Below are 26,772 nucleotides of genomic sequence, written 5' to 3' on the forward strand. Positions count from 1 at the left end.
AATCTTCAGCACTCAGAGAATCACAAATCTTAACATGTTAAGAGAAATATATTTGAATATGTAATTAGTTCTTTATGTTAAAGCCATGAAGAATGTTTTTTATATATGAGGTTCTTTGAAAAGGTGTTCACATATGAGGTTCTTTGAAAAGAAATCTGAACAGAAATATACAAATAGCCTGCACTATGCTATCTTGAACTTACGTACATTTCATTAAGTTCAGCAGGCATTTATTGAATATATACTGTATACAAGTTCTGTGTTAGTTGCCAAGAGGTATTATAAGATGTATAAAAGACTTCCTCAAGGAACACAAACATGGACACATCTTAACTATATTATAGGCAATATTGGTTAACTGTTTCATTAGAGATGCAAATGAAATATAACTACATGAAACTGAATGCTTTATCCTGTTTGGGAAAATGTATATGGTAATACATCTCTAGATCATCAATAATAGTGTAGGAATTTTATTGACAGATAAGAAAGAACTGCTCAAGAAAAATTGAGAAACAGAAGGATTTATTTTGGCAGCAGAGAATTTAGTAGTGCTGAAGTGTTTCAGTTATGATACATGAAGAAGTAATAACAGAAGGAAAACTTATAAATCTGTCTAGAAAAAGGAGGTAGAAGCAAGTCAGAGTGAGCCCTGTTTGTCATTATAAAGAACTGGTTTTTTTGTTTTTTGTTTTAATTGGGAGCAATGAAAATATTTGAAAAGAGGAACAACTTTTCTAATCTGAGATTTGGAATAATTTAGGAACAAAGTTGGAGTAGGTTAAAGTGCTGTGAAATTGTAAGAAGGATACCCAGTTTTTTGTGTGCATATCTCATCTGTTTCTAAAGAGGATCTGAGACGGTTCAGAGAATTAAAAAAATAAAGGTGAGGAAATAAAAGCAAAATGAAAATAAAAGGCAAGAAAATAAGACAGTGCTGGAGTAAGACTGGTGCAAAAAAATGCACCTAGTAAGATTATGCAGTATTGATAGAGGTGGGCTAAAAGTTTAGCTCTGAATTTCTTAACAGGAGGAAAAATGGGAAATGATTACTTATGAGATTAACGGTCTTCACGTTCTAAAATTATTATTTTTTAATGATTTTATTTATTAGAGAGAGAGAGAGCAGGAACATAAGCAGGGGGAGTGGGAGAGGAAGAAGCAGGCTCCCTGCTGAACAAGGAGCCCGATGTGGGACTTGATCCAGGACCCTGGGATCATGACCTGAGCCGAAGGCAGACGCTTAACCGACTGAGCCACCCAGGCGCCCCAAACTGTCTTCACTTTCATCTCACTTCCTGTTTCACAGGAAAGAAGTAGAAGCAGTCAGGAGCAACTTTTCCCAGGATCCCACTACCAGATCTCTCACATAAATTCCCATCTTCTCTGTCTCCTTACCCCAGATGAACCATCCGTACTCCTCCGTAAAGCCAACTCCTTCACTTGTGCTTAGCTTCCACTCCTCCCACTTACTCAACAGTCTTCTCCCAACAACCTCTTCTCTCTCCTGCAGTTCCAGTTTTCCCTGTTGGATCACTCCTATCAACATAAAAATGTGTTGCAAAAAAATCTTTTTTCACCCAGCTTCTTTCTCCATCTGTTGCCCCATCCATTCTTAGAAAGAAAAATGCTAATCAGAACTTCAGTTTAAAAAAAAAAACAAAACTTCCATCAGATTTTTTTTCTCTTTTCACATTGGCAAAAATCAGAACTTTATAGCACCTTCTATAGACAAGGTTTTGTGAAAAAAATCTCATATGTTGCTGGCAGAAATGCAAAATGGGTTTCTTGCATCCCCAAATTCTGTGTAGGGGAATCCAACAATGTGTATCAAAATTTAAGATGATTTACCCTTTAATCCATAATCTCAGAGAATCAACTCAAGAGAAATACCTGCATGTATAAAATGATATCACATATATCTCTTGTTAAACATGTAAGTGCAGAGTAATTTTTAAAGCTTCTGGCATTTATAAAAAATACATATTTGTGGGGCACCTGGCTGGCTCAGTCTATAGAGAATGCAAGTCTTGATCTTGGAGTCATGAGTTCGAGCCCCACATTGGGCATAGAGATCACTTAATTTAAAAGAAAAAAGAAAGAAAATATATTTGCAGGAGTTTGCATAAAGAAACTTTAAAATAAATAAGAAGTAACAAAATTATTCATAGATAGGCTGGGGAATTATGGGGAAAAATCTGTTCTGATAATTTCCATTCTTTTCTATTTTAAGCTCTCACATTTATGTAAAATATGAAATGACGATTTTTCTCAAATCATGTGTTATACTTTATCTGGGACCAAAAAAAAAAGTCATGAATATACAGTACTCACTAAATTTTTTTTTAGTACTTGCTAAAGTTTTAAATTTTATTTTACCATAAAATGATTCTTTAAATTCTATTCCTAGATCCATATTTATTCTCTTGGAATGACATTGTATTGGGGGGCTGATCACGAAGTGCCTCAGAGCCAAGTAAGTTAAATTGTCACATCTATACAACTTTACCCTTTTTAGAAAGCTCTTCCTTGTATATTTATGTTCTACAGCAAGTTATCAGGCATACCAGCATTTCTATGCTGTTTGTTCACATTAATAATGTCATACTCTCAGCATGAAATAATAAAGTACTAAAGGCATTATTCTCAGAATGTTCTTAGAATTATAGCAGTTACTGTCTATTTAGTCTGTGAAATGTAATGGCCTCTTCAAAAATTATAGCAAGAGAAATGGGAGTCCACTGTATTTCTTCTAATGTAATGACTGATAAGAGGGATTCTAAATGTTGATGATTCATTCTTGAACTAAAGTGATAACCTTTTTTGATGCAGACACATAGGAATAATAGCTCTAAGTGTGTCTCAAAATATAGTTCATACTTCATTACTTTTTTTCCTTAACGCTTCAAAATCATACTTCACTAAGCCTGTGGCAGCAGACACCAACATTAAAGCAACACTTTCTGATGTTTTGGGTTCTGATGATCTTTGGGCTGTTTCTAGTCCTCATTTTCTAGAATAATTGATTCCTAAAGACCCAATATAAAAAAAATAATAAATTGTAATTGAAAATTTAAGAACTATATTTCATCAAAGCAAAGATGTAACATACAGAATTAGGTTTTATTTTAGGCATTTAGAAATCAAAAACAAAAATAACTAAGTATAGGGTTGTTTTCTTTTTGTTTCATCAAATTAAGAAGTAACAAGCATTTTAGGCTTTTATTCTAAAATTCAGACATCCTAAGATCCATGAAAGATGGATGACATCTTCAACTTGGTTTGGTATCATTTTGTATCATGAAAAATACTGTGTATTTATTTACTTTCTCTCCTCAGTTTCAATTTTATAAATATAGCTGAAAAAGTTAAATTATTACTGGAAATATTGGTGTCATATATTATACAACCCAATTTAGGTGTAAAATGTGATCATAACCTATGGTTAACACTCTATACTCTTCAGATAGCCAAAAATTAAGTAAATATCAATAATATATAAATTGGAGACATATTTTGCTATCAGAAATCATAATCATTTTGCAATTATTTAATAACCATTTCAAAAGTATTAAGCCCCTATCTTGTGTCAGACACTGTACTAGACACTAGGAATGTAATGGCCCATGACTGTGGGGTCTATCCAGGGGTACAAGGCAAAAAATTAGCCAATTATAACAATGTGTGAATGCTATGGTAGGGAAGTGGAGGGTGCTGTGGAAAACCAAGAGTTGGAGCCTCTCACTAGACTTAGAGGATTAGGGTGAGTTTACTAGAGGGCATTGCATCCCAGCTGAGATCTGAAGGATGACCTAATACCCAAATGGATGAGAAGTGGAAAGGAAGGGTCACAGGAAAAGCATGCTTAATCAGAGCAGTTGTACCAGTTTAAACTCCCACCAACCATGCTTTTCTGTTATCAGTACTTCAAATTATCAGTCTTTTTATTTTTAGCCATTCTGTTGAGTCGTGTAGTGGCTTCTTTTTGTGGTTTTAATTTGCATTTTTAAGTATACTTATTGGACATTTGGATAGAATATTCTATAAATCATGTCAGCTAATTAAAAAATCTTACATTACACTTTCTCTGTTTCACCAGCATGATGAGAACTTATATTTAAATGATCTTAAGTCATTGTAGTATTTGAAATCTAAGTTATCATCAGTGTCAAATTATATTTAATATATATTTAATATATTACAGTTTTTTGACTGTTAGGAAATCATTTATTCACCAAAATGTGCGTGTACACACACACACACACACACACACACACACACACACACACACACACACACACACACACACACACTCACTCACTCACAGAACTGCTTACCAAAATACTTGAATAACTGAGGAATTCCATTTCTTTATCATACAAAAACAAAAAACTTGAGTTTTTCTGTAATACTTCCTATCTTGGGAGAGTTATGTTAACCATCTTCTAATAATTTTTGGGGGGTTATGAAAAGATAAAATGTAGTAAAATATATATGCTGCTAGATAAGGAGTTCCTTTCCTCCAAGTATTTGCAGTGTGTTTGGTGTGGTTCCTGGGACTCCTGAAGTGGCTTGTCTCATGTTGGATAAGATTTACGTACAGTTTTCAAAGTTGCTTTTCCTTTCTTTATATTCAGCCTATCAAGCTTGGAGATCATCTCAACAGCATCCTGCTTGGAATGTGTGAAGATGTTATTTACGCTAGAGTTTCTGTTCGGACTGTTCTGGATGCTTGCAGTGCCCATATTAGGAATAGCAATTGTGCACCTTCATTTTCCTATGTGAAGCAGTTGGTAAAACTGGTTCTGGGAAATCTTTCTGGGGTAAGCTACAGTTCCAACTGGTATATATAGTCATATTTTAAAATTTAGCAGAACAGTTTTTAAAGATACTGTAGGTAGCATTTTCTCAATGAAGACTAGGGAACAGTACATTAAATTCCTTGTTCTAATGTTAATTGTTTATTTGAAACATGACTTAAAATTTAGAAGCCTGGTGCAATAACTTAGTCTCTTAGATTTTATAAGAATTCATCTTTTTTTAGAATGTGTTAGAGCTGAAAATGTTTGTTCTTGCCTCCTTTCTTACATCGTAAGGAGCTTCCAGCAAGTGGTTCTGTCTATTGTGAAAAATACATTGACATACAAAATGGGTTTTAGCATTAATAATGCACTTTCTGTTGCTTTATACCTCTTTCTTGGCCACTTACTGGTCTGGACCCCTTGAGTATTCCCAAAACTCTCCCCATCTTCTATGGACACTGTCACCTGGTGTGAAGGGGGTGATACATGCTTGTATCCCTGCTAGATTGCCCCAAGACCTGGACTCTCCCGTTCTCTCTCGTCATAGATAAGAAGAATCCCAAGAATAATAAACCCTGTATCTATAGTCCCACCTCTGCAAATCATGTGTTACACTTTATCTGGGACAAAAAGACATGAATATATAGTACTCGGATACTCCTTGGTTTTTGATAGCTGATCTAGATCCAACTTTATCTGCTCTTACACTTCAGAGTTATGGGACCTGAGTGAGGTCCTTCTTTGTGTGAACTACAAATTTGCCACTGTCACACAGTGTTCTTGATGGCTTCTCACTTCTTCTTCCTAGGGGTTTTGCCATCTTTTTTTTTTTTTTTAATTTTTATTTATTTATTTGACAGAGACACAGCAAGAGAGGGAACACAAGCAGGGGGGTGGAGAGGGAGAAGCAGGCTTACCGCTGAGCAGGGAGCCCGATGCGGGGCTCGATCCTAGGACCCTGGGATCATGACCTGAGCTGAAGGCAGACGCTTAACGACTGAGCCACCCAGGCGCCCTGGGGTTTTGCCATCTTAACCAGGATGTTGTATGGCTGGAGGGGTATATCCAAATTCTGTGCAATTTGCTAGTTGACAAGAAACAGGCTCATAGATTCTTCCAGGCAAATGATTTATAAACTGTACCCTGTGTAAACTGTAAACTATACCTTGGTGCTTCTGTAGTGAAAGGAATATAGGTAGTAGAGGCTGAGTGAATGGGTTCTTGGCTGCTTATTTCCCCTTCTTAACTAGAGCTGCTCCAGTTCTAATTTACTTATTTGTTTATATTCCTGCATCTGATTTTTTTTTTAACAAAGGTAAAGCTACTAAAAATCTATGAAAGCCTTCTATCCAGAACAAAGTTTCCTACATATTATCAAATACAGTTTTGTTTTTAAAAATTCCTTTGTGATCAAATAAGTTTGAGGAAAACCTATTTAAGAGAAATTAAAATATATTTTCACTGCAGAACTTCTCAGAGCCTTTAATACACTAGACTATATTACTCACCTTCAAGAGTGGTACGCATGTAGATAAAACATTTCCCAAATTTATTTGGGTCTTTTTTCTTTTTTTACAGATTTTTTCATAATACTAATGTTCCATAAAACTTTCTTTGAGAAAAAGCGATCAATACTAATTCCTTCACTTTTTAAATAAGGAAATTGAGACTTAACACAGCTTATGGGACATATATTTCCTATTAGTCCAGCGATCTTTCTATTTTACCACATCTCCTCTAAGACTTGTCTTGCTGATTTTATCCCTTTAATAAAATTGCTAGAATTATTTTTTCTTCCTTTTAGTGAAGAAATATTCCTCCATGGAATTCTATTGTCCTTCTAATAGTTGCCCATATTAAAGATCTCCGTCTCTTTACATTTAGTATTTAAGACAGTTTATTACAGTAATGAATATTGCTCATCTATATATGAAACCTGTCTAGATACTACAGAAGATACAACTTAATAAAATATTTGCTCTACCTTCAAAGAGCTCTTATTTAAAGTTCTACAACCATTTGGTTAATTATAAAATGCAGAGGAAAGTATGAAAAGCAACACAGGAAGAATTTTTAAAGCTATGAAGTTTTGAGGGGAAGGATACAAGTTATGACTGCATCGAAAAATAGCACATTGAACTAGATCCAGTAGTCTGATAGAAAGTAACCTAGGCAGAGGGAAGTAAGCCTGGTTAAATGCTATGAAATAGGAAAGAGCGGGGTATGTTTGAGGAACAGTATTAAGTTGGATATGGGGTGTGTTGTGGGATTATTTAGTAGGAGAGAAGAATAGAAGGGTCAGTCGAATTAGTATATAGGTACGCTGCCTTTCCAGAGGCAAATTTCTACTAAGAAGAAATAACATTGTTCCCCTTATCTTTCTATTGCTCTTGCTAGTCTCCTGGACATCACCCAACAGTCGGAGCCTTGGCGGCTACCTTTTTTTGTTTGTTTTGTGCCAGGCACTGTGCTAAATGGCTTATGTGCTTGTCCACATTTGTTCATCCTAACAGTCTCAGGTTACCCTCGTTTTAGAGATAATGAAACTAAAGCTTAGAAAGATTAAATAATCTGCCCATGACCACGCACTTTGTAAATGACAGACACAATTGGAGCCTGGATCTCTCTGACCCCAAAGCCCAAGCTGCTAGCCATTTTGCTCCTCTGAAGCTGTTGTTGCCTTCAGGAGCCAAGAGAATGATTTAGTCTTTTGTTCAGGGTGAAATTCATTTCAAGGGACCATAATTCTTATCTATTGAAAGTTAATTAGCATGGAGTGTAAAGTCAGCAGGCCAGCTTACTTGTCTTGGTTCTTCTACTGATTTAATGTCACAGCATCTTTGACCTTGATTTTACTTATCTATAAAATAGGAATAGTAACACATACCATCCACTCGTGTTACTGAACAGTTGTGAAGATAATTATTTCAATGTTGAGGAGCTGCTTCAAGGTTCTTAGAAGTTTGTTGTTGTTGTTGTTGTTGTTGTTTTGCTATTTCTCTCTTTGTCTGTAGTACAAGGTTAATAACCCTACCACATAAGGGGTCTTGAGGATTAAGTAAACTTTGTAAAGCACCTAAAGCAGTGCCTGCTTTATAGTAATTGCTCAATAAATGGCAGCTATTACTAACAGTGCTGTCAATGCAGGGATTCCCAAAGATGCAGGATGTGCCTTATCTCTTTAGTTACTGACAACATAGTGCAATACACTACTAATATTTATGTAATTTAAAGGATGACATCATTCCAGAAATACTTCCATTTAAGTCTTCTTAGAAGTAGGAAACATAATACCTTGAATATACTACCTTAAACTACTACCATAAGTAGATTTTTAATCCATATTCAAACAAGTTTCACTAATGGAGGAATATTAAAATGATTGTGTATATATGTTTGTAAACAAATACGTACGCATGCATTTGATGTCAGATTTAAGTAATTTCTCTTCATCATTACCTCTCCATTTATTTCTTGAAGCTTCTGCTCTCCTTGATCATCTAACTAAACCCAGTGTTCTAATTTTTCATCCCTTATAATGTGGAATTTGATCAAATTTGATACACTTTTACTTTAATTTTTTAAAGATAACATACTTTTTTCCCCATTAATACATTTTTTATTTTTAATTCCAGTATAGTTAGCATACAGTGTTAGATTACTTTCAGGTATACAATATAGTGATTTAACAGTTCTATACATCATTACTCAGTGCTCAAGCACTCATCATAAGTGTACTCTTAATCCCCTTTGCCTGCTTCACCCATCAACTCACATACCTCTCCTCTGATATCCTTTGTTTTATTTTATTAATTTTTTATAAAGATTTTATTTATTTACTTGACAGAGAGAGAGATAGTGAGAGCAGGAACACAAGCAGGGGGAGTGGGAGAGGGAGAAGCAGGCTTCCCGCTGAGCAGGGAGCCCGATGCGGGGCTTCATCCCAGGACCCTGGGATCATGATCTGAGCCGAAAGCAGCTGCTTAATGACTGAACCACCCAGGCGCCCCTATTTTATTAATTTTTTTTAAAAGTTCTTTGTTAATTCTCTCATGAAAAATCTGCATAATCACCACAGATAAAGTCACTGCAGAATCTTTACTCCTTTTCTTTTGTCCAGTCACCAGCTCACTGCTAAACATTTTATTTCTTTTTGCCAGCACCAACATTGGCTTTTGCAGTCCCCCTGACTTTGTTCATTCTGTTCTTATGTTCCTTTAGCTGTTTTCTTGAGGTCTTTTTCTTCTCATATGGGCCATGCCTTGCAGGTCTGTGTTTGGGTTCATTTTTCTTTGCATAATCCACCGAAGTGTCAAAGCTACTTGTCTTGCCACCACCAAAATGGGTTCTGAGTCCAAACCCAAAGATGACATCTGGTGTGGTTTTGTACATTTTGGCTAGTTTTTCCTGAATTTCTGTCTTAGGTACTGTTGCTTTTCCCAGCTGAAGAACATCAGTGACCATTTGTTTAAGCTGAAGTAGTCCATTGGTCATGAACTTCCTGGACTGAATAGTTATTGTGTCATTCATGATGGCAGCCAAGGTTCAAACAGCTAGGGTGGAAGAAAATGATATGCTTTATTTTAAATGAGTACCCTCAGTTAAAGTTATTAAAGCTAAAGACTATTCAAATATTTTGGGGCACCTGGGTGGCTCAGATGGTTAAGCGTCTGCCTTCGGCTCAGGTCGTGATCCCAGGGTCCTAGGATTGAGTCCCGCATCCCGTTTCTCCCTCTGCCTCTGCCTCTCTCTCTCTTTCTCTGTCTCTCATGAATAAATAAATAAAAATCTTTAATAATAAAAAAAGACTATTCAAACATTTTATTATAAAGGAGATTCAAAAGAGCATTGATTTAAATTTAATTGTCATCCCTCAATATGTCCATTGGTTTAAAACATTTCTCAAATGTAATTCCTGGCAGGAAAAAATCTAGAAAATTACTTTTGAAAATAATTTATGTCAGTACCCTCAGTGCTTAGTTATAATCAGGAGAAAGCTTTATTATAGCAGAATTAATGTGTTTTTAAAATCATAATCAAACTTGAGAGATTAACATAGTAACCAATTAGGGAAAAAAGAACTCCTTTAGTTTACTGTTTTCAGATGGAACTCATTTTAACTACGTCAGTTTGGCTAACTTTGTTCCCCAGTTAGCAGATAATTCTTCTACAATTCTCTCTTGCCTTTCATTTCCTGAAGATGAATTGGCCAGAACTGAGCTACATAAATCCTATAAAGAAAAACAAATTAACGATAGCCAATGTGGAGTGTCTTTACCAATGCCATACTCCACAAAATTGTCTAACTAGTGACATTCTGTAGGTAATTACCATGAAAATGAAAGGGAGATTGTTTCGTCAAATTTGATTTTTGATTATCTATGTACAGACGGATCAACTTTCCCGTAACAGTGAACAAAAGCCTGATCGAAGCCAAGCTATTCGAGACCGATTGAGAGGAAAAGGATTACCAACAGGTAAGCGTATATTAATAGGAAATTTTTAAGTTTTAACCTTATTTCATTGTTTGTTTTAATGAAATCATACTTACCTGGCTTGGGAATCTGATAATTGTGGCCATAATTAGAACATAAGTATGCAAAGTGGAGAAAGGGAATAGACAGGAACACTAACTTTATTAATATATAAATCCATTAAAATTATGCAAAAAACATTACTAAGAACTCCCACAGTAAATCATTTCCTTTCCAGTATTGTTATTTTAGCAATATTTGTTTGTTGTCTTTATCATGGAATTTTATATTAAAAATATATTTTAAAGCAAGATGAAACAAAGTTTATGAACATAAAACACTACTGAAACAGAGTTTCAGAAAGCAAAGTTTGCTGCACTTTATTTTCTATTCTAGTTCTTTTTGTTAATGGGAATCACAACCCCCTAAGTTGATTTTAGACTATCTTGTCTACACATGTATATCTAGAGAGAGGCGTAATTATAGTAAGGAAATATATATATAAACACATCTTCTTGCAGGTAAAAATCTTTCCCTCTATTTTTTTTATTATGTTCAATTAGCTAACATATAGTACATCATTAATTTTTGATGTAGTGTTCAATGATTCATTAGTTGCATATAATACCCAGTGCTCATCACAACACATGCCCTCACTTTCCCTTTATTTAAAAACTATCCTAGGATTGGAGATACGATATAGTATGAACCTTGGTGCCAAGAAGAGCAGCACTTTGTTAATCCATCAAATTTTCAGACTCCTATTTTAGAACTGAATAATAATAGAAAATTATAATTAAATGTCAATAGCAAACGGAAAGAGTCTTTTTCAAGGAGACATAATGAGCATACTTTAATGAGTGAATGTTAGATTTAAATGATTTCTGTTTCTCTTATTTATCATGTTTCTAATTTCTTCCTCCCTTCCAGCAATCCATCTCCCTCCCTCCCTCTCTCCTTCTCCATTTCTGTCTGTGTTCCTTCCTTATTTCCCTGTTCTTTACTTTCTTTCTGGAATTCCCTTTTATCATCTCCTACTGTCATTAAATGGCCATGTTATAGAATTGAAGTTGGTTTGCTTGTTTGTTATTTGTTGAGTTAGTCCTATCCCTTTATTGGAGAATTAAACATGCCCTATATCTAAACTCAAGAGAATTTGTAAGGAATTAAATTTCTCACTCAAGATAAACCAAATTTTGTTTATGTTTACATTTTGGGTAAAATTAGAGGTCCTCACACTTAAAGTGCAACAGCCTTTTTGAGATCAAGTGTAATAGAAGAGAATTCTTCAGTTCTTCTTAGCCATTGCTTTCCACAGTAGTACTGCTCAAGGACTGTCTTAATTTACAAATTTAACAGATGTAAAAAACCACATCTCAAAGACAGAATCAACATAATGTACTAATTATACTCATTACCAGACAAGCAATTAGTAGCTTAGAGTCAATGGCATATACTAATGTAATATAAAAACTTTAAGATTAAAAAAGTGACCTTGTGAAGAAGAACTATTTTTTAGGACCCCAATGTTACCTTTGGGCAGTGCAGTTCTTCACTGTCAAAGGTCACTTGCAACAAAGAGTCTTGTTACACTACATCGGTACAAAAGCATTCTCTTTGATGCGAACCAACCTGAAACCTTCATGTACTGATAGCTTTAGTTTATTAGACTCCTGGCCATGGTTTTCAGTAAGGAAAATGTCAAGATGGACAGTGAGATATAGAATTAGATTAAAAGAAATAAGCAATTTTAGGGATACTGCCTTGTGTCTAAGTGATTTGATTGTTCAGCTGAAACTTAACAATAACTTTTTTTTATCTATGAGTCAATTACCTTAAAAAGTCTCTCCTTGGGCGCCTGGGTGGCTCAGTTGGTTAAGCAACTGCCTTCGGCTCAGGTCATGATCCCGGAGTCCCGGGATCGAGTCCCGTGTTGGGCTCCCTGCTCAGCGGGGAACCTGCTTCTCCCTCTGGCCCTCCCCCCTCTCGTGTACTCTCTCTCATTCTCACTCTCTCAAATAAATAAATAAATCTTTAAAAAAAAAAAAAAAAATGTCTCTCCTTACATCTTACCTCTCAGATCTGTTAAAAAGGTAAGGCCTAAACTAGTGGGCTGTCTGCCCCCATTTTGTTATTTTATACTGCCAGTGCTGATAAAATGGCTTCACTCAGCAAAAAGAAATCAAACATTTCCTCCCAAGCTTAAGGCGGAAACCTACACCATGATCAGATCAGCATGATAGTGCTTCAGAACTTGGGCGTATTGACAGTATCATGTTTCTTTTTTTGTGTACTTGAACACACTTGCGAGGACAGATGGGGAATCGAGGAACCTCTTTTAATACTGAAATGTCATTTGAAGTTACCTTCTAAGAGATGCTTAAGTTTTTTGAGTCTTGTGTGAGGGGAAAGGTGAATGATGATACCAGTTAAGGATGATGTTAGTGATATATAACAAATACAGTTAAAACACAGTGTACTTTACAAGGGAGGTTTTTTTTTCAATGTGACTAAAATAAATGGAATATATTCTATTATGAAGACTTTTTATGTTTTTAAAATCTTTTATTTTTATTTCTTTTTCCCCCCAATTAGTTTTTAGCAAGCTCTGTATTCTCCAAAAGGAGCATGTTTATGGTTTCATTTTCTATTTGGTTACTTGTAATTGTATGTAAAATCTAATGTTGTTGGGGCTCCTGGGTGGCTTAGTTGGTTAAGTGACTGCCTTCGGCTCAGGTCATGATCCTGGAGTCTCGGGATCGAGTCCGCATCGGGCTCCCTGCTCAGCAGGGAGTCTGCTTCTCCCTCTGACCCTCCCCCCTCTCATGTTCTCTCTCTCTATCTCATTCTCTCTCTCAAATAAATAAATAAAATCTTTAAAAAAATCTAATGTTGTTTGTAAACTTCTCTTTGAACTCAGAGCCTTTTCAAGAGATGGAAAATCCACCTGTAGCACCATTTATCCTGTTTTGAATAATCTGATTTTTTAAATAATAGAATCTAAACTTTTATAGGAAATCTTTTGATTTCTGGTTTCATGATTTCCTCTCAAAATAACTTTTAAATTCCCCCTGAGTAGATAATGATATGTTGAGGAAAATAAAGCAGAAACAAAAGAGGAGCAATTTAGAATTTTATGCTGCCCTTGTTCAGAAGAGCTCATGATAGTTCATTAGGTGTTAGTTCATTTATCCTGCCTTCTTTAAGAAGAAGGTATAATAAGTAATGTCCACAGCTTTGTAGATGAAGGAAGTGAGAAACATGGAAATTAAGTGGCTTGCCCAAGCTCATGGATTGAATTTGGTAAAGCTGGAATTAAAACCCAGGTGTTTTGACAGTAATCTTTCTGGTAGATTATGCTACCTAAATTGGCTTTAAAAGGGTTTCAAAAAGTTAATGTAATCGATCCATTCTAGAAGCATTGTTTTGGAATGTCTTTAATCAGGAATTAGAAATATGAAAACAGGTAAGACATGGTTTCTTATGTTACTGTTCCATTTGGGGGTGGAGTGAGGAAATGAGTGGGAGTGATGACAGATATCTAATATATGGGTAATTTTAATGTAGTGAAAGAACTGTCCTAAGAAAGGGCCAACGTGCTCTGTGAGTAAGTGGAAGGAGCTAGTAACTCTCCCAGGATGGGGAAATATTAAAGAAGTTTCTACCTGAAATCTTTTAAGAGTAGCTCCAGTGGTATTGCCTTCAAAAATAACATTAACTTCCTGTGATCAAAATGGGTAGTGAGCAGAGCTATTAGATGTACTTAATGATTTCAGTGCTGTTTATTGCCTGTTAAATAAAATAATTATAATAGCCCAACACATGTTTAGAAAGATTTGGAAAGCAGGTGAAGAAATTGCATTTTACCTAGTCTGAAATCAAGTTAGTAAGTAAGTAGCACTGGTATTAACAGTACATGGTTTTCACTGGTCTAGCAGCCTATGCACCTAATAAATGAGTCTAGAATTCCTGTTTTTCCTCACTTAAAGGGCCAGATTCTGTATTTGAACTCTCACTTTTAGTTCCCAGATTAGTGAAATTTTTCCAACAGTGCTTTAGCAATATAAGGCAACCATGATATGATATGTGATGTTATATATATTTTATCCACTTGTGAGGTGTTAATCATGCAATTCCATATTCAATTGTATAGCTGAAGATAGTATTATTGATATGATAAAATGCATTGAGACTCCTGCCGATTAGAAATATGTGATTTTAAAGGGGTGTGTTTGTACCAGCCAAAATCCACCTCCCTTACCTAGATAAAGGGAGATAAAGGTATGTCTCCTTTTTCGTCCAAAAAGCAAACAAAACCATTCCTAAGGTATTAGACCCACTGGAGAAACCACTTAGCTCCAAACACTTCTCCCTTTTTTTTTTCCTCCTATTATAAATACTTTATTTCAACCAGAAGGTACAATCTCTCAGGGGTTTCATAGTTTAAAAAGCTACAAGCATGGGGCTCCTGGGTGGCTCAGTCGTTAAGCATCTGCCTTCAGCTCAGGTCATGATCCCAGGGTCCTGGGATCAAGCCCCGCATCGGGCTCCCTGCTCCGCGGGAAGCCTGCGTCTCCCTCCCCACTTCCCCTGCTGTGTTCCCTCTCTCGCTGTGTCTCTCTCTGTCAAATAAATAAATAATCTTTTTTTTTTAAAAGGTACAAGCACATCATGTTGTAACTACATAAAAAACAGTGCTATAAATGGAACTGCCTGGCTTAGACCATATATATTTCTGCACAGTCTTTATGGAATCTGCACAAAGAAATATCTTCCCTCCCTTTCATCCAATTAATTGTTCTTGTGTGTAAGTTGCTTTCTAGTCCAGTACATCCAGAGTGGTGAAATCACAAGGCCAGCCATGTAGCCAAAGGTCACTCCAAGCATACTCCAAGCATACAGAAGATGGGCTGTATCTGCCACGGTCCTTCCCAATTGAGTGGACTAGGAGAGGCTCCAAGCCATGTCCCTATAAAGCTAGAAATTGTAGTGATCTGAAGACTGTTCTCCCAAATGGATGCGACTTCATTTCTACTGAACACTCTTAGCCATGCTTTAATGTTTGGTTCTAACAAACATAAACAAGGTACAGTAGTAAAAGTAGACAAAATAACTGCAAATAAAAATGTTTCCAGCACATATGGAACAAAAATTGCACGAAAGAAGGAACATGACATAAACAGCATTTCAAAAATCTGGTTACCTTGTATGATAATGAACTTTTAGAGGATGCATTTGGTTTCACTACTAAATATAATACTAGACTGACAGCAGTTACAAAAACAACAGATGGACAAGTGTGTTTCCAATATTGAGACGTTCTCCAAGAAGAATGATGGACTGATACTTAGGATCATTGAAAATATGCATAAAAGATGGATATACAATAGTCTCTTGATATCAGTATCTTTCACTGTGTTTTCTTTGAGAGGCTGTCTAACTCTCCCACCTGCGGAAGAGAAGCGGGGGTTACTACCTCCCACCATCAGGCACAACTGGCCTCCCTGACCCTCGGGCAGGTGCAGGCATGTGCGGCCCAAACCTCTCTTCCCTACCACTTCCTTTTTCTTCCTTCAAAAGGTGATCCACACTCAGTTTCTAAACCTTTAATGCTTTTGTGGCTCATAACTTACGATTTTACTTCAGACCATCTCTAACAAGTATATATATACCTATCCCTCTGAACTTTGTTTCACACCTCCACAATTTTTTGCCCATTTTCCTCAGGAGTATCAATGCCTCCCCACCCCTACTTTCTTCCTCTTCCTATTTACCCATTGATTTGTTTGTTTTATTGCTACCAGAAGAGACCTTATTATAGCAAAAAAATCATCTATATAAATAATGGTCATGAGATTTTAAGTTGGCTATCATAATGTGATTTTCAGGCATGTAGAGCAAATTAAGAAATAGTTAAATTTGGCATATTTTGTAGAAGCAGAGTAGAAAGGTAGTGCAAACTTTTAAATGAATTACTTTCATTATAATTTTGTACTACCTTACAGAACTTAAAAATGGTAACGTTTTGGACTTTTTTTTTCCTTTAACTTTCTGGACTTTTTTAATCGCTTCTCGGCCTTTTGGCTAAGATCAGGTGTAACTTTCTGGACTTACAATAAATAACTGAAATATTATGCAAAAACCTAGCATTTATAGAGCAGTAGTTATCCAGGAGCTACCTTATTAGCAATTAGTTTTAAGTCTCATATGGCTGGTGAGAAGACACGGCTCTTTTAGGATACCATAGCCCATTAATATATTGTTAGTAAATACTAATAACCTACAAGAGAATGATAAATCTACCTGTTCAAAATGCAACAGACTCATGATACACTTGGAAAGTGATTATTTCAGTAGTGGTTGGGGTAGTCCTCACTAAAGAAGTTATATTTAAAAATATAGGGCGCCTGGATGGCTCAGTTGGTTAAGCGACTGCCTTCAGCTCAGGTCATGATCCTGGAGTCCCTGCATCGAGTCCCACATCGGGCTCCCTGCTGGGCAGGGAGTCTGCTTCTCCCTTGACCCTCCCCCCTCTCGTGCTCTCTCTCTCGTACTCTCTCTCTCTCAAATAAATAAAATCTTTAATAAAAAAATTTAAAAAATTAAAAGTATAGAATAAGAAACAACTAACCATGAGAAAAGTCTGGACCATTCAGGGCATAGAAAACAGTATGTATAAAAGGTCCTAACATATAAGAGAGCTTAGTAGGAAAACTTGTGGCCTGGATGGAATGAAAGAAGTGGAGAGGAGACAAAAAGATTCAAATGGCAGATCTGAAAGGAGTCTTGTTTTTATTTTGAGTGCGATAGTATGCCTTTGAGACTTGCTAAAAAGGGTGGTGGCATCATGGAATTTATATTTTGAGAAGATAACAATGGCTGCTGAGTAGAGGGGTAGTTGGGTGAAGAAAGGAGGCCTGTCCAGAAGCCATTGCAGTTTTCTAGTCAAGTGATAATGTTAACTGGGTATAGGGTGATGCCAGTGAAAATGCAAATAATCACATGGAGTAAGATATCTTTGAGAAGTTAAATAACCAGCACTTCTGATGGATTTGATACAGGCAGTAAGGATGATGAAGGATTTCAGGATCATGCCCAGATTTCTGTTTTGAGCAGTCAGTTGGACAGTGATGCCACTTATTGAAATTGGAAAGACTGGGGTTGAATGGACATCTCTGGTTTTGGGAAACAAAAAATAGTATTAAGCTTGTTCAGTTTGAGGTGCTTCTAAGATATGCTAGTAGAAGTCTCAAATTATATGTGATTGGAGCTCGCAGAAGACATTGGTGCCAAGAATATAAATTTGGGAGTTATCTGTATGTAGTTAATTATTTAAAGCCTTGTTAGTAGATGAAATTATACAAGAAGAGAGTGAAAGATGGGGTTCTAAAACTGATACCTGAGGAAATCCAACATTTGGATATCCAATAGAGGAGAAAAAGTAAAGACTAAGAATGAGCAGTCTAAGAAGTAGAAGAAAACCAGTCTTGTAAAGAGAGGAAAGTGCTTCATTAAGTAACTGTCATCACCATCAGTTGTTGCTGAGAGGTAAGATGTAGATACAAAATATCTGTTGGATTTAGCAATATGGAGGTCATTAGTTTTACATAATGAGAGTTGCCAAGGTGTGGAGGAGTTGGAGGTTGACTAAAGTGAGCAGAATACTAATGGGAAAGAAGAAATTGGAGACAGCAGGAGCTAGAAGGAAATGTGGTAACGGGAGAGGTTTTGTTTATTATAGAAATATTAAAGCACGTTTGTATACTGTGAATTTATGGTGTTGCCAAAACCCTCACTTGTTTGATTTCCTCTAAGTTTTGGCTACTTGTTGGGAGTCAGGGCAGTATAAAAGAAGACAGGTTGTTGAGTTCATCTAAGGTTGTGTGATCCTTAAGTCCTTTCAATTCTTATTTTTTACCTAATGTATTCTATCAATTTTCAAGAATATCTCTGTTCTCTATTTTTTAATAAAATTTTAAACAATGACTCAGTAGAAAAGGGGGGTTAATTAAGATTGAGGGCAGATGTTAACCAAAGAAGTAAAATATCTGATAATGTAAAATAAGAGGGGGATTGAACACATATTGGGAATGAGGCTTCAACTGGTAGAAAATTGCATCTTTTGAGACAAGGGAAAAGATTGGCAGACACGGGTAGATATATAGAATTAGCCATGGGAAAATGAGAAGCTCTCTTCGGAAAGATTCTATTCTCTTGATGAAATACGAGAAAAGCTCATCAGAAAAGAGAAGAGGGAATTAATGTGGGAAATTTGAAGAATGAGGAAAAGTGAAGCATTGTGGAGAGTGAGTGAAATTACTGTTAACACATTGATGTTGAGTATCCAAGGTTTTTGACTATGAATTTATGATGTTGCCAAAATCCTCACTTATTTGATTTTCTCTAAGTTTTGGCTACTTGTTGGGAGTCAAGGCAGTATAAAGGAAAGTAGGTTGTTGAGTTCATCTATGGTTGTATGATCCTTAAGTCCTTTCAATTCTTAATTTTTACCTAATGTATTCTATCAATTTTCAAGAATATCTCTGTTCTCTATTTTTGAATAAAATTTTAAACTACTGAGTTTCAGTATGTGGTTTAAGAATGTAATTTACTCCTAAAATACTGTAATGTAGATGTGTTTATCAGTTTTAAATTAGCTTAGATTAGAAGCTAAAGTCGGTGACAATCTTTGTCTAGTTGTGGTGTGTTATTTTCTCAGTGTTCTTTATATGACATACCCAAATATTGGTCTTATCCTTATTTGCACTTCAGTGGATCCATGTTCAGGGAAAGATGAGTTGCAAGAAAAGCGAAATGTTTGAATCTAATTTTCAGTAAGCAGTTATTTGTTGACCATTCTGAAATGAATTCTCTTTTCTAAGATCTTTAAGGTGAAATGTTGAGTCAGGGAATTGAAACTTAGAGCTATCACCCTGAAGAGGAAAGTGACTTATTCAAATGAGTTACTAAGCAATTTATTATTACTAGGGAAGTTTTAGTCATTATTTTATATTGTATACGTAGCAAATAAGTTATCAAAGAGGGATTGCAGAAGGTCACACAGGAAATCTTCAGTGTTATGGGCTTTTGCATTAGTAACTCTAAAGTATTTTTCTACATTTCTTTTTCTATAGTGGAGCCATACACACACACACACACACACACACACACACACACACACACACACACACACGATTTTTTGTATTACTCTGAATTCCAAAAATTAATTTCTGTTTGGGCATTTTTGCTGTGTCTCAATACATTTATAGACTGGTGCCATAAAAAAAATTAGAATGGCTTACTGGTTTTTTTTTTAAAGATTTTATTTATTTATTTATTTGACAGAGAGATACAATGAGAGAGGGAACACAGCAGGGGGTTGGGAGAGGGAGCAGCAGGCTTCCCACTGAGCAGGTAGCCTGATGCGGGGCTCGATCCCAGGACCCTGGGATCATGACCTGAGCCGAAGGCAGATGCTTAACGACTGAGCCACCTAGGCGCCCCAGATTATATCAAATTTTCTGAAAACATATCATAATAAAACTTTGATACTTAAGAATTCCAAATGCTGCAATCTTTTTTTCATCCAGAATATAGCAAGAATTCTTTGTTTCTTCTTTAAAAATATTTAAATGACCAGAAAATACCAGGGCTTTATGTTGAAGTGATACATGTTGAATTATATCTTTAAAAGTTAAAGGAGTATACTCTACATTCTATTATTACCCCAAATCATCTCACGGATTAAATTAATATTCTGCCAAACTGGATAGTATTAGAAACTTTTGCTTATTAAATTTTTACTTTTGTCTATTTTTAAAACAAATAATTCACCTTTGATGAATATAAAATACTACTAAAAAAGTAAGTTCGATACATTATAGTTTTCATTGAGTAAGAAACATTGGACTATGAAAAGTTAATCAGTGTCTCTTTCCACTTTCATGATCACTACCATCCATTTCATCTCTGATCCTCCATTAGGAAGACTTAGGAAATTACCAGCACTTTCACTGTCAATAGTAAGGTTACATTCCAGTTATTTTCTAAAAATTCTGTGCATACATGATAGATTCTTATCATTCCAGGAAGAAGCTCTACTTCTGATGTACTAGACATACACAAGTCTCCATTCTCTCATCAGACCTTTCTTAACAAAGGGCTTAGTAAATCTATGGGATTTCTGTCCATCAGAGACACACAAGATGAGGAAGATTATTTCAAGGACATTTCATCAGATAATAATTCTGGACACGAAGATTCTGCAAATGCCTGCTCCCCTTACCAGTTCAAAAGTAGTGGCCCAGAAAAAAAAACTTTCCCTGGTATTGATGTGCTTCCCAAGAAGAAGATTTGGGCTTCATCCATGGACTTGCTTTGCACAGCTGACAGAGACTTTTCTGGGGAAACTGGTGGATTCCGAAAATATCTCCCTGAGGCAGTAACGGTGCGGACTTCAACTACTCCTAGAAAAAAGGAAGCAAGATACTCAGATGGAAGCATGGCCTTGGATATCTTTGGCCCTCAAAAAGTGGATCCAGTGTTTCACATGCGAGATTTGCCCACTTCCTCAGCAATATCAAGTGCTTTGGACCGAATTCGAGAAAGACAAAAGAAACTTCAGGTTCTGAGAGAAGCCATGAATGTAGAAGGTTAGTAAATTTGTATGCGTTTGAGAAAGAATTGAATTGAAATATTTAAAATTGTGTTTTGAAATAAAGAAGGGTTATTAAACCATTCCACAAGTTTATTTCCACTGCCAAAGCTTTATACCCAGGTTAGTCTCTTCTCTGTCAGTTTCTGTCCTCCTTTCCACCAAAACTCTAATCAAAACTACACTGCTCCCACACATTCATCTCTAGTAAGCATCCCAGTCCAGGCACTTTTATAGCCCTTCAATATTTTGGGTAACATGTTTTTAGATTGTAAACTTCTCAAGGCAGGAGCCATGTTTTCTACATCTTTTTAATCCTCCCCAGCACCGTGTATCTTGCACTCTCAAAAGAGGCTTCCCTAAAGGTCTGGTTCATGGAAATAAGAGGCAGTTAATAAAAATCAGCAATCCTAGGAAGGCAGAGTAGCCTGGTGATAGTGCATTGGTTTCCAAACCACCAATCTCAAAAAAAAAAAAAAAAAAACAGGGACACAACTCCTAGAGTTTGTTTGGTTTGGAATGAAGTTTTAAATCTGTATTTTAAAAGTCATGGTATTTAGGTTTATAGATATAGAGTTAGACAGCCTAGGTTTGAATTATTTACTGCATCAGTAGCTACATGATACTTCCCTCAGCAACTGGGCTTACTCCCTCCCAAATGGAGTGTAAGTTACTCCATCTGTAAAATGGGCTTAACAAAAGTAGATTAGGTAGTGAATGTAAAGTGATTAACAAATCAAATTATTACAATATTAATATGAGGTGCATTAAAAAACAACTTTATCAATGATAAATTCTTATTTGCAGGGCAAAGTTCTGATTCAAAAATACCTGATAGGCACACAAACCTCAGTGTATTGAATAGAATAAAATTATGTGTTAGACATAGATAGAGGCAATTTTTAACATAAATCAATGGAAGAGAAAACAAAGTTGAATTATCAGTCTAATCTCTACATTTTTGAAGATTAAAGTTTTGTTATCTCCCCTTATAGACAAACTTTGGGACATAGCTGAAAGAGAAATTTAAAACAAGAGTCGTGGTATAATCAAGGGTCATAATTCATTTTTAAGGCCATTGTTCCAGTGGAATATTTTTGATTACATAGATCAAAAATACCTTTAAAGTGCTCTGCTAAAGGTTTGTTCTTTTACTTAGGCTTAAGCATAGTTTTGGACTGAACATACTCTACACATTATGCTTTACTTCTAGTAAAAGAAGATTTGCTTCTTTTTTTCAATTCAGGAATTGCAAATTAGGGGTGAATTTAAAATTATAAAGGAAATTATTGAACACTTAATTGATATTATGGTCATGTATGTATGTATGTGCATTTAAAGAAAACAGCCAGCTTTATGAGATGATTAATCTTGATCTGAAAACTTTCAAGGACAGAAAATACCTTAGAAATTTGTTATATGCACGATTTCACTGTTTAACTCTGATCAGTAAGCTTTTAGAGTTGTGGCAGAAAAGACACTTTCTGTAGCTTAAAGTCTTCTCTTTCACAAGTTGTACTTCATGATTATTTAATGTTGCACAACAACTAGCATATGAATAATAACTTAGCCTGACCTTCTTATGAACATAAGAGACGTTTATGCGAAGAATTCTTGCCTGATGGGGAAAAAACCCCAAACCCTTAATTATTCAAATAGATAAACTGTGATAGTCCCAGAGTAAAATAATGAACCTACATAGTGATGTAGATGACTCTTTCTAACATTCAAGAAATTGAATAAGATACTTTATTAACATGTGAATATTAAGAATGAAATCATGTTCTTATGTTCTCATGTGTGTGTTTTAAAAGATTATATGCTTAATATTTGATAAATTAATAATTTAAGTCTGAGAAAAGCTTTTTACACTTGAACCTTGCTTTGAGAGTTAAACAGTAAAGAAATCAAACGCTAATGGAAATATATTAAATGCATTAAATTATGCTACACTAGTCTGATATATTTTATTTGAATAGGTGATTTTTTTGATTACCCATGAAGTGAGTATTAAGCCGAACTATGTCCTAGTTTACATATGAGCCTTTTATCTTGTCAGGGAATGTGTGCAGGCACATGTGTTAAAGAAACTCAAATAGACCAACTTGTTTACAATTTGTTTCCAAATATGCATATATATCTACAAAGATGGTATATAATATTATTGACCCTTATTTATTAAAAATGGTAACTTGTTACAAAACCTAACTTCCAAATTTAGAAATGTTATATTCATTACAAGAGATACAAGAAAAGAAGAAAAGGAAAAGATGTCTTCTTAAAAATAAAATGGAATTGTTTGATACCATTTTCATCCTGAAATCTTTCTTTGCTACTGAAGTTTTCGAAAGCATTTGTTCTCACAAAGAACCTACCTATTTTTCCCCAGAGTGTATTTTTTTTTATTTTTTCCCCCAGAGTGTATTTTATAACCAAGTTAAACAAACACTTTGAAAATATTGGTTTATTATGGAAATGCTTACACCATCTTAAATAAACTCCATTATTATATAATAACTTACAAGTAGTAATAAATTATATTTGCTTTAGACTAAAGGTATTCTTCAGAAAGAATGTTTGTTGTTTGGAATTCAAAAGCAATAATTCTTATTTAGTTGAGTAATATGCTGGTTTTATGCTGTGCATTTTCTAAAAGTGAGATAATTTATGTTAGCTGCTCAAACAAAAGTGCAGATTACTAATATAAAAATTTTAGCTAGGATACGAATAAGAAAAGAGAGTAGAAAACAATACAAATCCCATTTATCTCATTTAGTTCTCATGAAAAGTAGTCTCCACAGATCCCTTTTATGTGTGAGAAATCAAGCAGAAGAGTGGATGTTGCTAATGTACACATTTCTTTTTAAATATTCTTGTTTTCAGCCATTTAAAAAATAGTGCTCTGTACAATTTTTGTGATCTTTAAATCTGGCAGTTGCTACTGGCTATGAGTAATTACAGAATTAGAAGAGGTCTTGGAGTACATATTCCTGAGCTCATGAAGATTTAATAACTTATCCAAGACCATGTAACTAGTTAATGATAGAATTTCCATCATTATGGGAGACTGTGGATTTCCATATAGATTTCAGAGCTCCAGTCTGAGAATTTCCAACTCTGTGTTACTTCCTGATTTTTTAAAAAAGATGTGTTCCAGTGTTCATTGGGTTAATCAGCAATTGGAAGAAAAGTAACTGCCAAATTTGGGTTTGTCCTTTTAAGCATGGTAAGGAGGCTCATTGAACTAATAGGAAAGACAGTTGTCTCGGGCACCTGGGTGGCTCAGTCAGTTAAGCATCTGACTCTTGATTTGGGCTCAGGTCATGATCTCAGGGTTGTGGGTTGGAGCCCCACGTCCAGCTCCATGCTCTGCTCAGTGCAGAGTCGTCTTCTCCCTTTCCCTCTGCTCCTCCCCCTGCTCGCTCTCTCTCTTTCCCCTCTCTCTCTCAAATAAATAAAATCATTCTAAAGAAAAAAAAAGGAAGACAGTTGTCTGCTTCAACCTCACATGTATAGCCCTTTCCTTAGTCCATCCTCTTGAAAGGAGCCTTTATATAAATCACCTCTATAACATTTCCTTAGCTGCTAACATCAACCAGCCAGCTAACACAGGGGAGAGCAGTTTGGTACTAGAAGGAATCTGGATACTATTTAAACCAAACGTCTCACTTTCAAAAGCCCAGAGTAGGCTAATTTGCCAAAGGAGATACATAATCCATAATTTATAACAGAGCTGTATTTAGAATCCAGATCTCTTGAAACCCAGAATAAGATTTTTTCCACTTTGCCATTCTGATTTCAAGCAGAAATGAGATACAGTTCAGATACATTATTTGGAAAATTTTTTACTGACTGGAAGGTTGGGCATTCAACTCTAACCACCTAACAAACCCCTTACGTCTCTAATAAAATTAGATACTTTTTAATACAGTAAAACAAGATAGTATAATTTTTTAAAAAGGCTCAAATGAGGCACTTTTGGTTCTTGCTGCAGCAAACCACACTGGATAGGGGTTAAGATGGAGCTCTATGGTGTTGCATGCTCTTTTGTGGTAGATAGTGTCTTAATGGGGCTTTCCTATAGTAGGATCTTGTAAGATGGTTATCCTGTAGCCGGTGAAATAAGAATGTAAACTATCAAAATGCAGTGGTTAGCACTGAGTGCTCTGACTTCCTTGAGAGCAAAATAAGAAAGGAAAAGACCCTGAGAAAGAAACTGTAGTTGAAGTTTAAAAATTATAAATATAAGATTATTTCTATTAAGTTAATACTTAATCTTTCAGATAGTTTTCTACATTTAAAAGGCAGTAATCCTTACTGAAAGGGCAGAAAGAAACATAACAGGTTTATCTTGTGGAAACTAGTGGTAAATTTGATGTGACTCTCTTTTTGTTGCTTTATTCTTTCCATTTCATGGTTTTCACCTCAGCAGAGGACTGAGGTCGACTTTTTCCTAGTCGACTTTTTCCCTTTCTTCCTTGTTCGTAGTATCTTTTTTGCACCTCTCTACCCCGTCTCAAAATCGGACGTATCATCTATTTTATAATAGAAGTATCTGTGACCGTCTCTCTTGTATGTAATTACCCCACACTCCCTATCTTTCATTGCCATGTGGGTTGGTAGGACACTCCTGATTATGAGAGATTGACTTGGAACCAGTACTGTGAGTTTAGTATGAACAGCACTCCACACCCTGGGCGGGGACCATGAATAGCATTTGGCTTCCCACAGTCAAAACTCCTCTGCATTCTGTATAAATATTAGAAGGGAATATGAAGAACAGATAAAATTAAATTCTTCAAAAGTGACTATGGTTAAATATTACTATTTAAGGAGTTTTAAGTCAGTCTACTTTACTTCAATCTTAAATACTGTTTTAAAGAAAACAGTGTTGTGACCTCTGGTCTAGCCTAGTTTTGCTGTTCCGTGCCTGCCTTGTGAATGCAGCTTAAACTCTGTGTTGTGCAACTAGAATATGTAAACACTGCAGTATGTGAGCCTGCGCTTATTACTGAGGCACCTCATTTTCATGAGAAGATTGAGTTTGAAAGCTCACATGTTTTTTAGTTGCATTTCAGAAAAACAAGAGGATGGGTTTATAAATACTACAGATCAGCATGTAGGATACTTTTAGTGACGTTACGGAGAGAGAAATTTTTCTTCAAAACTTATCTCTTTAAAATTCAAAATTGGGGCACCTGGAGGGCTCAGTCAGTTAAGCGTCCGACTCTTGATTTCGGCTCACATCATGATCTCAGGGTCCTGAGATCGAGCCCCACATTTGCTCTGTGCTGGGCGTAGAGCCTGCTTAAGATTCTTCCTCTCCCTCTCCCTCTGCACACTGCACCCCACTCGCATGTCCTGTGTTTCTCTCTTCCTCTCTCTCAAATAAATAAATAAATCTTAAAAAAAAAAAAAAAAAAAAAAAAAAGCTTTCAGGCATAGCCAGGTTCAGGAAGCTTTGTCTCACCTTCCCAGTTTATGATGATGTCCTATTTTTCATTTAAATTATTGTTTTCAGGAGCTTGTTTCTCCTATAAAAATCAGAATTTTGGCATGGTCTAGGGGTGCCTGGGTGGCTCAGTTAAGCATCTGCCTTCGGCTCAGGTCATGATCCCAGGTGCTGGAGTTGCCTGAGTTTGGCTCCCAGCTCAGTGGGGAGTCAGCTTCTCCTTTTCTGCAACCCCCCCCCCCCATACTCTGTCTCTGTCTCTGTCAAATAAATAAAATCGTTAAGGAAAAAAAAAAGAAATTTTGCATGGTCTAATTCATAGCTGTGTCCTTAGTATCTACCACTATGCCCTATCTGATAATAAGTATTAATGTAAACTGAGTATTGCAG

General features: G+C 35.7%; 2 protein-coding genes across 18 annotated transcripts in view; one reads left to right on the top strand and one right to left on the bottom strand.

The window, feature by feature from the left end:
* PTPN13 (protein tyrosine phosphatase non-receptor type 13) overlaps positions 1-26,772 on the top strand; it is a 204,841-nt gene that overhangs the window by 82,218 nt on the left and 95,851 nt on the right. For 16 of the 17 annotated variants that reach the window (XM_027600513.2, XM_027600528.2, XM_027600529.2 and 13 more), the window contains exons 4-7: positions 2,411-2,476; positions 4,638-4,823; positions 10,192-10,279; positions 20,365-20,928. In XM_027600513.2, the coding sequence (XP_027456314.2) occupies positions 2,411-2,476; positions 4,638-4,823; positions 10,192-10,279; positions 20,365-20,928 (904 nt within the window). The remainder of the gene's footprint in view (positions 1-2,410; positions 2,477-4,637; positions 4,824-10,191; positions 10,280-20,364; positions 20,929-26,772) is intronic. The other variant, XM_027600523.2, reaches the window with a different exon arrangement.
* Positions 8,946-9,332, bottom strand: LOC113925869 (40S ribosomal protein S24-like). The gene has a single exon (XM_035726425.1). It carries the CDS (start codon positions 9,330-9,332, stop codon positions 8,946-8,948), a length of 387 nt encoding a protein of 128 aa, XP_035582318.1.

The sequence above is a fragment of the Zalophus californianus genome, chromosome 2, assembly GCF_009762305.2.
Source record: "Zalophus californianus isolate mZalCal1 chromosome 2, mZalCal1.pri.v2, whole genome shotgun sequence".
Classification (NCBI taxonomy): domain Eukaryota; kingdom Metazoa; phylum Chordata; class Mammalia; order Carnivora; family Otariidae; genus Zalophus; species Zalophus californianus.

Excerpts from the sequence above, each read along its gene's own strand:
- LOC113925869 (XM_035726425.1), bottom strand. The coding sequence starts at position 9,332 with ATGAATGACACAATAACTATTCAGTCCAGGAAGTTCATGACCAATGGA.